We start from the raw sequence: 12,520 nt of genomic DNA, 5'->3' as shown, positions 1-12,520 counted from the left end.
GCCAGAACTCTGGTTTCGTGTCCTACACAGATATGTGATTTTTTTTTTTCTCTGTCGCATATCGTTTTCGCGATCCAGTCTCTTTAATATTACCCATACTTATATCCAGCCGCATGGTGCTTCAAATAAAGACATTCTTTCCCCTTAGCTTAATTAACATTCCTTAGCTGGAGAGGAGAGAAATGCTGGCACAGGAAGTGTCTGGTGTCCTGTTACAGATGCAGCCACCAGCTGCAATGTGTGGGAGCTGGGGAGAAAGGAGGGGTTGCAACTTTGTGACAGGCAAATTCTACTGTAGTTTAGAGAATAGAAGATTCTGGAATGTTCCAGAAAAGTCATATCTTATCATATCTTACATTATCATTACAACACCCTTCTGCTGTGAAAAGATATCGGAGTCTTTCTTTGACTACTAAGCTGTGGCCACTGCAGTAATGACGTCATAATATGTATCGGACCCGAGCCTTAAGGGTACATATACACTGGCGAAATTATATCATCCTGCAAAGGAACCAGGGCTGCTATTCCTGTGTATGGAAGCAGAATTCATATGCTTAGGATCTGATCAGATTAAGTTTATCGTTATCATTATTTTTGAATCTATAAAGTTGATTTCCATTGGGTATAGTGCAATAGATGACTGACTCTTGTATACTGCTTATGCAAGATTTTGCATAAAGACAGCACAGTGTATATTAGAATTGTACAGTAAAACTTGCTTCTAATACTGTATGCTTTTAAAAAAAAAAAAAATCAGTGCAGCTTCCCTTTACTATATTTGCATTGCTCAATCACGTTGCACTTTGTACCTTTTAGATGACACAACTTTGGAGTACTCATGCGTTATAAGATCTAGATTCCCTATGGGACATGTTGGGGAGCTATTCTCTTGGTTAAGTGTCACATTTGTTTATTGGTTGCTATAAATTTAAAAAAAAGAAAGTTAAATTTTAATGGTATTCGTTTTTTTGGTGAGCCCCCTTTTTTGAACTAATCCTGTGAATTAAGAGATTATACTTTTTTGAGGACCAGGGATCACTCATTACGGGTGGAAGAAGGCGATTCCGGAACCTTACTAGGAAAGGGTTCTTTACAGTTAGAGCACTGAGACTCTGAAATGTCCGACCGCGAGAGGTAATAATGGCAGACACTATAACAGATTTTAAAAAAGGGCTGGATGATTTCCTCAGTACACATAACATTGGGGGTTATAGATAATTTAGTGACAAAATGAACAATTGGTGGAGAAAGTTTGAACTTGATGGACCTAGGTCTTTTTTTCAACCTATGTGACTATGTAATTATCACCTACCTTAGATGGGTGATAATTTTTGTAATCCAAAACACCCGTTTAAATTAAAGGTGTTGTCTCATGAAGACAATCCCTTTTTATTCGGACTCCCATGACAGCACCACGAGAGAGGGGATCCGCCCTTTAGGAACAGGAAACCTACAGATACAAAAAGGGCGGCACCTCTCCCACGCATCAGTTGGTTTCCTGTTCCTGAAGGGACGGGATCCTACAGAAGACCAGGATCCCAGGCCGGCCGATACAGGTAGCGGGGGGGTCTCCTACCTCGGCCTGGTGCGGATCCCTGGAAGACGCCACGGTGGACCATGATGGGTAGCACGGCGGTGGCGTAGTCAGCAGGGAGCGGCGTCCGGAGGATGTCCGACTCCAGAATAAAGGCCACCGCCGGTGAGTATGTTTCCCCCCGGGGGCCCCCGGATCCGGCGGCGCTGGTGCGGTGGCCGGCGCGCTGCGGGGGACGCTGCGACCGGGGAGCGCGTGACTTCCGGTCGGGCGGGGTCGCGGTGACGTCAGGGGGTGGCCGGAGGAGGTGCTTCCGGGTCGGCGGCACCACTGCGCATGCGCGAGAAAAACAAGATGGCGGCGCCCATCGCAAACGCCGATGAGCGTCGGCTCTCCGGCCGGGTGCGGCGCCAGCTGGGGAAGGGAGCCCTATTAGGGGGGGAGGGGCGCGGCACGCATACTACTGTCCGAAGGAGGGGTATATAGGCAGGACCCGGGCAGGGTGCCTTGCCTTGGCCACATTATTGCGAGCAGTAATGGAGAGCGAGCAGGAGCGGCAGCAGCAGCAACGACGGCAGCAGCGACAAACATCTCTGCCGCCCCTGGATGACCTTCGGCAGGTCAAGCAGAAAAAGAAAGAGTCACGTGACAGTGAACGTGCGGGACGAAATGACCAGTCCAGCCATAAAAGCTCCTCTAAGCAGACAGGAGCATCGTCTGAGAAGAATCCCCCTCATCCTCCGGTACTTGAGAGTGGCACTGGTAAGTGATCTTCGTGAAAGTTCACTCAGTGACGGGGCCCCCCTTCTGTGCTTTATTCTAGGGGAAGAAGGCTTCAAGTAAAACTAAACACAGGGAATGCGCACTCTGTGCATGCCCATTACCGGACTCATGCCCCAAAAGATTGTGCCCCCCCTGTATTCAGCAGACAGTGGCGGAAGAGTCGCCCGCGGTAGCAGCGAGTTTGAGAGACATTGTTAGGGCAGAAATGAAGGAAACCCTAAAGTCACTGTCCCAGCCGGAAACTATAAAGGGCGGGGTCCCGGTGGAGTCCGATTCCTCGGCAGAATGGAGGAGAAGTAGAGACTCCCAGGCTTCATCTCCCTCGTCCTCCTCAGGAGAAGAGGACTCTGGGCAGTTTTGTCTGCCTCTTGACCGGGTAGACAAGCTGGTCAAAGCAGTCAGAGGGACAATGGAAGTAGAGGAGCCTAAGCCCCAATTATCCATGCAGGATGTCATGTTCAGGGGGCTGGAGCAGAGGAAGCATAGAGTCTTCCCGTTAAATCAGAAGATCCAGGATCTAATCCACAGAGAGTGGAAAAAAACGGATAAAAGAGGGTCGCTACCACCAGCCCTCAAACGCAGATATCCCTTCGACGATCCGGCAGTAAATACTTGGGACAAGGCCCCCAAATTAGATGCGGCCATTGCAAAGGCATCGAAAAGATCCTCGCTGCCCTTTGAGGACATGGGATCCCTTAAAGATCCCCTAGACAGGAAGGCAGACACCTTCCTTAAGAATACTTGGGAGATGGCAGCCGGTTCCTTAAGACCAGCAGTGGCGTCAACATGCACAGCCAGGTCCATGATGGTCTGGTTGGACCAGTTGGAGTCACAATTAAAACAGGGTACGTCAAGACAAACAATTCTTGGGGCCCTACCAACAATCCAAGAGGGAGCAGCCTTCCTAGCAGATGCCTCGGCGGATGCAGTAAGAATGGCAGCCAGAGCAGCAGGTCTCTCTAATGCGGCTCGTAGAGCCCTGTGGCTAAAGTGCTGGCAGGGAGACATTCAGACCAGGGCGAAGCTTTGTACTATTCCGTGTGAGGGGGAATATTTGTTCGGCGCAGTCCTGGACGAACTGCTTGAGAAGGCTGGGGACGACAAGAAAAAATTCCCAAATCTCTGGCCTACATCCTACCGACGCCCATTTGGTAGAAGGAGATTCCGTCTGGGGAGAAGGCCCAATTCTTCGCCTACTAGAGACCGTCCCAGATGGGAAGATAGAAGGAGAAGAGGTACGGGCTACATGTTTAGACGCTCGTCTAGAGATCAAAAGAGACAGAATCAATGACTAGCAATTCCCGTGGGAGGTAGACTATCATCCTTCCTTCCGGCATGGTCACAGATTACAAATAGTGACTGGGTGCGCAATGTAATATCCACCGGGCTTAGATTGGAGTTTACCCAGGTCCCGCGGGATACCTTTAAATCCACTCCTTTAAGATCTTCACCCCTTGAACAAGCAGCTTTAGAAGCGGAGGTCTTGAGCCTATGCCAGAAAAACGTCCTGATAGAGGTTCCGGAAGCTGAGAGAGGAAGAGGGTTCTACTCTCCCTTATTCCTGATCCAAAAACCTGATAAGACATTTAGAACGATCATTAACTTACGTTTCCTTAATAAGTTTTTGGTGAACCGTACTTTTAAGATGGAGTCCATCAATACGAAAATAAAAATATTGTTTAAAGGGTGTTTTATGGCAGTCATAGATTTGAAAGATGCGTACTATCATGTACCTATCCATGCAGACTTCCAGCAGTTCCTGAGGGTGGCGGTTTCAATAGACGGCACAGTCCGTCATTATCAATATAGAGCCCTTCCCTTTGGTCTCTCTGCAGCGCCCCGGGTATTTACAAAGATAGTGGCCGAAGTGATGGCGCATTTACGGGAGGTGGACATCCTGATTGTTCCATATTTGGATGATTTTTTAATTGTGGGAAAATCAGGGGGCCATTGTACATCCCAGATAGAAAGAGAGCTAAGTCCAGGTTAGAAAACCTCGGATGGATATTAAACTACGAGAAATCCCGACTCCAGCCCTCAAAAATACAAAAGTTTCTAGGCTTACTATTAAATTCAGAAACTCAGCAGTGTCTGTTGCCATTGGATAAAATGCAAAAGATACAGCAGCAGATTCTTCGGGCGGTTGATAATCCTTCTATGACCCTCAGACAGGCCATGTCCCTGTTGGGATCTCTAACCTCATGCATCCCAGCAGTTAGGTGGGCACAATTCCATACTAGAGCCCTTCAGAAGGATGTCCTATTTAATAGCAGGGCCTTAAGACACTCCTTACAAGGTCAACTGTTGCTAAGCCCCTCGACTGTCACATCGCTTAGATGGTGGCTCGATGATGAGAACCTAGCCTCAGGGGTGCCCTGGATAACGCAGATAACCCGTGTTATAACCACAGACGCTAGTCCCTTCGGTTGGGGGGCCCATATGGGGGACATAGTGGTACAGGGACAGTGGGATTCGGATACGGAGATCTCATCCAACCAAAGAGAGCTATTGGCGATAGAGCAGGCAGTCAAAAAACTCATTATGTACCTACAGGGCCATCACGTGAGGATACTCTCGGACAACCAGGTAGCGGTAGCATATATCAACCACCAAGGTGGAACCCGCTCCGACGCCCTGATGCGGACAACAGAACGTCTCCTTCAAATAGCAGAGGGAAGTTTTCTATCTTTGACGGCGCTCCACATCAGAGGAAAGGACAACGTAAAGGCAGACTTTCTAAGCCGCAAGGCTCTAAAGCAAGGAGAATGGGCTTTGAACAGGGATATTTACCACCAGATTGTCCGCAGATGGGGTTGGCCAGAGGTAGACCTCTTTGCCACCAGAGAAAACAGAAAAGAAAAATCGTTCTGCTCTCTGAATCCCAGGGAAAATCCACTAGCAGTGGACGCCCTCCTGATAAGATGGAACTTTTCTCTGGCATACGCCTTCCCGCCATTAAATCTTCTACCTCTGGTAGTAAGGAAGATCAGGGAAGATCGGGCAAGAGTCATATTAATTGCCCCCTTTTGGCCCAGGAGGACCTGGTTTGCATGGTTGAGGACCATGTCTGTATGCGATCCCTGGGTGCTGCCGAACCTTCCGGATCTCCTCTACCAGGGGCCAGTCAGCCACCCACAAGTAGCGAGACTCCATTTGACGGCGTGGTCTTTGAAAGGTCACTGTTAGAGGATAGAGGGTTCTCCAAGAAGTTAATTGACACCCTCCTAAAAAGCAGGAAATTGACTACCACTAACATTTATGCTAGGACCTGGAAGCGATTCCTGTCCACCTTTCAGTTTGACGCCAGAGACTGAATTCCCACGAAACATATTCTGGAATTTCTCCAGAAGGGTCTCGAATTGGGTCTCTCCACAAGTACATTAAAAGTACAAGTTTCAGCCTTAGGGGCCTTGTTTGCATGTGATATTGCCAATAACTATTGGGTAGCAAGGTTCATCAAAGCAGCGGCTAGATCGAGACCCATACACAAAGACAGATGTGTACCTTGGGACTTAAATTTAGTCCTTACGGCCTTGACAGACCATTTGAACCTCTGGATTCGGCCTCATTAAAGATTATATCTCTTAAGGCAGCTTTTCTAGTGGCGATAACATCCGCACGTAGAGTGAGCGACATACAGGCACTTTCCAGATTGCCCCCTTACACAGAGTTCTTACAGGATAGAGTAATCCTAAGGCCAGATCCAGCATACCTTCCCAAGGTAGCATCACAATTTCACAGGACACAAGAGATAGTTCTGCCTTCCTTCCTCCCTAATCCGACCAACCCTAAGGAGCAAAAACTTCAGGCATTAGATATTAGGAGATGCTTACTTAAATATTTAGCAGCCACGGATCCTTGGAAGAAGGAGAATGCATTATTCCTATCCTTCCAAGGTCCCAGGAAAGGTTGTAGGGTATCAAAACGCACATTAGCGAGGTGGATTAGGGAGGCTATCTCTCTTGCCTACACAGCAGGTGGAGGTCCGGCTCCGCAGAACCTGAGGGCGCATTCCACTCGTGCCATGGCATCATCTTGGGCAGAAAGATCTGGAGTGTCAATTGATCAGATATGTAAGGCGGCCACCTGGTCATCTCCTTCCACCTTTTTTAACCACTATCGATTAGATATGGGTGCCTCTTCAGATCTCACCTTCGGGCTAAGGGTGCTGCAGGCTGTAGTCCCGCCCTAAATTAGTTTACATCTCTGTAATTCGCTCGTGGTGCAGTCATGGGAGTCCGAATAAAGTATTAAGTTACGTACCGGTAACGGTATTTTTCGGAAGCCCATGACAGCACCCTTAGTTCCCTCCCTTATTCACATATAAGGGTGCACTCCTTTAGAAGATTGTCCACAATTTACGGTATGTGGGAGATGGTGTAAAAAAAAAAAAATATATATATATATTTCTGCTATATAGGGTAGATAGGTTGTATATATTATATGCTGTGTACTAACCATGGTAGCCTCTCAAGCTCTGTAAACCAACTGATGCGTGGGAGAGGTGCCGCCCTTTTTGTATCCGTAGGTTTCCTGTTCCTAAAGGGCGGATCCCCTCTCTCGTGGTGCTGTCATGGGCTTCCGAAAAATACCGTTACCGGTACGTAACTTAATACTTTATATACCCTAATGAGGCATATCGGTGTCTTGGATGGACACCGCTCTTCGTTGGCTTCCATGCAGAGCTGCCAACAATCGGAGGCTCTTTGCTCTGATAGGCCTGACTAGCCCATGCACAAAATACTCGGCCAATAACTGGAATGCCAGACATGTAATACTACTACTTTCCCTGAAGGTCTACTTCCACTAAGAACAAAAGCTATAATCCCAAGCCTGCCCTTCTACTCTGTCATGGACCTTTTAGAGCAGGGGTCCCCAACCGCCGGTCCGCGGCCCAGCACCGGGCCGCTGCAGTGCCCTTGCCGGTCCGCGGACACAAGGGGAGCCAGGGGCGGTCAGTGGCATAGCGGGGGCTGGGGCGGCGCGCAGCAGTTCTTAGACTGCTCTCAAGTGTAGCGGCGGCCAGGGAGCGATCAAAGCAGCTCCGCTGCCTGCAAGAGGGAATAGCAGGAGCGGAGCTGCAAGGACCCGTCCAGCTTCCTGCCCGCCGCCTGCGCTTCCTGTCTCTGACTGACACAGAGAGGAGCGCGGCCGCTGCTGTGTCAGAGCGAGGAAGCGTGGGCGATGCTGCGGACAGGTGAGAGGAGAGAGGTGGTGTGTGTGTGTGTGTGTGTGTGTGTGTGTGTGTGTGTGTGTGTGTGTGTATGTTTGTCTGTGTTTGTGTAGGTTAGCCTGGCCCTGGAGGAGATGGGGACATGAGGAGAAGACCGTGATGGGGATAGAAGGCCATGATGCCTGGGGTGACGGGAGAAGGCCATGAGGGGGTAATGGGAGAAGGCCATGATGGGGGTAATGGGAGAAGGCCATGATGGGGGTAATGGGAGAAGGCATTGATGGGAGTGATGGGGAGAAGGCAATGATGGGGTGATGGAGAGACGGCAGTGATGGGGTGAAGGCAATGATGGGAGTGATGGGGAGAAGGCAATGATGGGAGTGATGGGGAGAAGGGAGTGATGGGGTGAAGGCAATGATGGGGTGATGGAGCAGGCAAGGATGGGGGTGATGGAGCACTCATTCAAAACCTATGGTGAGTTGAGTCACATTATAAATGTTATTTAATTATAAGTATGCACTTCTAAACTACAACTATCCATAGCCCCGCCCCCTTATGACCAAAGCCCCGCCCCTGCCACACCTCCATCCCCACCCTGCCGGGCCATGGAAGAATGGTCTTGCTTGAAACCGGTCCCTGGTGCAAAAAAGGTTGGGGACCACTGTTTTAGAGGATCGCGGTCAAAGAGCCAGAAATGTCTGTTACCAGGACGGCCATTCACTTGAAAGGCCCCCATGCAATACGACAGGTCCTCTGAAGGAAAAAGGCTGAATTGCCGGAGCTTGTCCTAGCAAAGTCCGAACCAAGGGAGGTCAGCTCTGGATCGGATGAGATGAGATGTATACCAACGAGGATTTTTAGACTAACTGATGGTAAATGAAGGCATAAATACATTATCTGGATCTATTGTGAGACATAACTGTCTGCTCTGTCCTTTTTGTTTCCAGCAGTCCTAAACCTCAGATGGCACTGCCGACATTATACCCTTCCAAAAGTTTATTTCAGAAATTAGCTGAAGAAAACCAGATTCCATTCCACTTGGCGACATCTGCACATTTCCGCTTTATTTCTGCCCTGAACGGGAGAAGGATTGTGGAGTTCTTCCATAGCAGCATCTCCGAGGTAAGAAGCACCAGAATTGGTTATATGTATACGGTATATACTGTGAGAGCGGGGGCTCATGGAGCCGGAATAAAATTGTCCACCTTGGTCATTGTCCTAAAGGAAAGTGTAGTTCCCTTTTTTCTCTATACTATAATATAGCAAATTCCATTAATGTTCACCCTCCTCGGGCCCATCGCTGACACTTTGTGTCTACATCTGCCGAGCCACTCAGCTCAGTGATTGGCTGCAGCGGTGATGTGAGCTGTCATCGTAAGGTCACCACTGCAGCTAAAACACTGAGACCACAGAGCAATGGCTGATTTTTTTTTTTGTCTTTTTACATAACGTAGGGATTATTTGTGGTTCACTTTTCTAAATGTGTAAAACCCCTTTAAGGGAACTGTTGTAATTAAGTCACAGTCTGATGTAAAAAAACCCGGTAATTCGTAAGGATTAGTGATGAGCGACTATACTCGTTGCTCAGGTTTTCCCGAGCATGCTCTGGCATCCTCCGAGTATCCTGGCATGCTCGGAGATTTAGTTTTTGTCGAAGCAGCTGCATGATTTGCGGCTGCTAGACTGCCTGAATACATGTGGGTATTCCCTAACAAGCAGGCAATTCCCCCATGTATTCAGCTTGTCAAGCAGTCACAAATCATGCAGCTGCATCGACAGAAACTAAATCTCCGAGCACGAGTATACTCGCTCATCACTAGTAAGGATCTTTGTGTTTGAAAGTTGTGTTTAAACTATGTTATTTTTACGAATGGGCGAGAAGACTTTCGTACAGGGGTTGTCCAGAATTAGGGTATGCTTTTCTCTGAGACACTGCGACATTTCAGAGAACACATAGCCTAAATAGATGGTGACCATAGGAATAGACATGACTAGTCCAGCGCCTCCCCGTCCAATGTCTCCTCTCACAGCTCTAGTTGATTAATAGGTCTTTCCTATGTGTGTATATAAGGAGAGACCTGTCAATCACCGGGAGTAGAGTGGGGAGAAGCTGGCTCAGGGTTTTTTAGAATTATGTTTCCTTCGAAACGTCAGAGTTCCAGAGAAAAACCTACGTCGCTGCCATCGTGCTACCAGGCTCTGATTACTTTTGCCCATGGTTTGGTCAGAATCAGTCGAGTGACTGTTACATTTAAAGAGAACATATGCGCTGATTTATGTTGCTCAAACCAAAGGCTGTAAGAATCCGAGACTGGTTTCTGCATTCTTAAATATCTATGGTTTTACTCTGAAATGTAGCAGCTTATCCACAGTTGTAAGGAGACAAGGTGGAAGTAGGAAACATGGTTGAAAGTGCGACTTAGGACAAAGATGTGTTTTCCGTCAGATTTCTCTCCCTGCCCGCTAAGTCGGACTGACTGTTCTCTCTATAAACAGAGACCCGTCAGTCTGAGTGGGGGTGGTCTGCTGTTGGGGACCTGCCTTTTGGACAAGTCACTTCTTCTCCCGCTGCGCTTTCAACAATGATTTTCCCTTCTGCAGTGTATCAAAAGGCTTATACTGTAGGATTAATTTTTAAACTTGGGTTTCATTAAAACTTTTGGACCATTTGGTTTCTACAGAAACATGAGTAACCCACATTACGTAGAAGACGGCAGAATTTATTAGTCGAATCCATCAGTGAGCTGCTCTGCCAAGTCTGTAACCCTTATCTCTCTCCTCCTGAAGCAATGTTTTAAGCTGATTTATGACCACATCAAAGTTCAGCTGTGATCTGTGTTCTCTTAGAAGATTGTGCAGGAGAGGAGTGATAAGGGTTACAAACGCTAACAGAACATGCTCACATATAGATTAATTGTAAGGTTATTCTGCAGTCTACTCTGTACTGTTCGTTAAAGGCTGTATAAAGCAAAGGGTCCAAAAATTTTATGGAAACCCAAATGTAAAAATGGCCTGATAGGGGTTTACGGTATAGCCACGTGATTTGTGACTGCATTTACCAGTATGTGAACATTGTGTCTAACGTCTGCAAACGCTCATCACAGGTTGACAGTGAAGAATTACGGTATCTGATGTGGTCCTCGGTGACGTTGTATCGATTACCAGAAGCAGAAATGACATCTTGTGTTTTATTGTCAACTAAAGCCGTGTATTTTGTGCTGGATGACGCGTTTAAAAGAGTCAGTCACGATCCACAGGGTAAGAGATTGTACGTTGTACGTGTCTCAGTAGATCACAATTTTTCACGTCAACGATAGAGGAAATTGTAACGTTTCCAGCTCAGCTGATCAGTTTGCTTCTTTTATTTTCCAACTAGTAAGAGCTATAAATTGTACCGTGTCTCCATCTTTTAAAATACTATACAAAAATCCAGACTCATTGTATGCCATGCACAATTGTGCTGTGCCCTGACAAAAGCATAAACTCCACTGCAAATGACATATGAAAACAGGAGAACCACAGGAGTTTTTTAGATATAAAATTACAAAAGTTTTATTAGATATCAAAAAGACCACAATTAACACACACAAGCGTAAAAGCAAATGTGCTCAGTCAGACACCACCAAGGGACAATGGGCAAAATTACTTATACATATGTCTTCCTGATACATATATCTCTTGGTATAACATCCCCCCACACCAAGCATGCAAAAGTTAACATGTCCTATGACTGATCCCAAAAGGCACCAAAACTATAATGGGGCCACTTGTTAAATAACAGGGGATGAGGTAACCCTCCCTTTTGTCCGATAATATCCAAACCGGTCCTCTACAAAATATAGCTTATCCTGCCATTATATAGGGAGAGAGAGGGGGGAGAAAGTTTGTTCTTACCAAATATAGTATCAGCGCCCAGTCCTTAACGCACCCCGACGCGCGTTTCGCTTCTATTTCTGCCGCTTTCTAAAGGGGAGGTGTCTTTTCTAACTTTTGTAATTTTATATCTAAAAAAACTCCTGTGGTTTTCCTGTTTTCATACTCCACCTTTTAAAGCCTAGTTCAGCAGACGATCACTCAAAAAAGTCTGCTTTCCATCCGACAAAAACAATTAAATTATTTTTTGGTCACATGGACACTTCTTCATTGTGAAAACATGCTCATGTCTGTTAGTCCATTCACTTACATTGCTCCTGGTATGATCTTTTTGCACATGGATCAGCTGTCGTCTGTACAAGGCTGAAGACTTTTGTTCTATGCGCATAAACTTATCCTTGGTATATATTTTATTATTATTTTGTTTGTACCCGATAGATGACCGCAGCCAGCCCAGATCAGGATCATCGGGCACATTTTACCCTTGTTACTGCATTGCAATTCCATTTAATGACTTGCAGTCTGTGAACATTGGGCTCTTTGATCAGTTCTTTAGAATAACAGGTAAGATTATGTTTTTGTAAGCAGGTTTTGCATAAATGATCATTGCCAAAAATATATTACTCTATATATCGGTCATATGCCTATCACTGAACTCCAGCGACCTCAAAGTCCTTATCATTGATGGCAGTAAGTATAATATTCCTTGTAATACATATCTAAGTGATTGATGTGTAAAAAAATGTCTGCAACATTTCAGGGGCCCAAAACTGCATAATATAGGGCAGCACGGTGGCTCAGTGGTTAGCACTGCAGCTTTGCAGCGATGGGGTCCTGGGTTCAAATCCCACCAAGGACAACATCTGCTTGGAGTTTGTATGTTCTTCCCGTGTTTGTGTGGTTTTACTCCGGGTTCTCCGGTTTCCTCCCAGACTCCAAAGACATACTGATAGGGAAATTAGATTGTGAGCCCCATCGGGGACAGTGCTGATAATGTAATGTGGAATTAATGGCGCTATGTCAGTGAGATAAATAAATATAGCCATGAGACCTTCTACGTCAGATTTTGTATGTACAGAAGTGATTGTCAGCTGATACATTGCCAAAATATTTCCTGTACTGAGATTGACACCATTTACAGTAACCCCTGTCCTCAG

At 46.7% G+C, this 12,520-nt stretch overlaps 1 protein-coding gene across 4 annotated transcripts in view; it reads left to right on the top strand.

Annotated features, from left to right (window-relative positions):
- The window catches only part of NISCH (nischarin), a 110,275-nt gene that overhangs the window by 73,133 nt on the left and 24,622 nt on the right, over positions 1-12,520 (top strand). For 3 of the 4 annotated variants that reach the window (XM_073574322.1, XM_073574324.1, XM_073574325.1), the window contains 3 exons: positions 8,438-8,612; positions 10,595-10,748; positions 11,802-11,927. In XM_073574322.1, the coding sequence (XP_073430423.1) occupies positions 8,438-8,612; positions 10,595-10,748; positions 11,802-11,927 (455 nt within the window). The remainder of the gene's footprint in view (positions 1-8,437; positions 8,613-10,594; positions 10,749-11,801; positions 11,928-12,520) is intronic. The other variant, XM_073574323.1, reaches the window with a different exon arrangement.

This window comes from Dendrobates tinctorius, unplaced genomic scaffold (genome assembly GCF_039654945.1).
Source record: "Dendrobates tinctorius isolate UK_male_01 unplaced genomic scaffold, ASM3965494v1 ptg000038l, whole genome shotgun sequence".
Classification (NCBI taxonomy): domain Eukaryota; kingdom Metazoa; phylum Chordata; class Amphibia; order Anura; family Dendrobatidae; genus Dendrobates; species Dendrobates tinctorius.
This window is presented reverse-complemented; position numbering and strand designations above follow the sequence as displayed.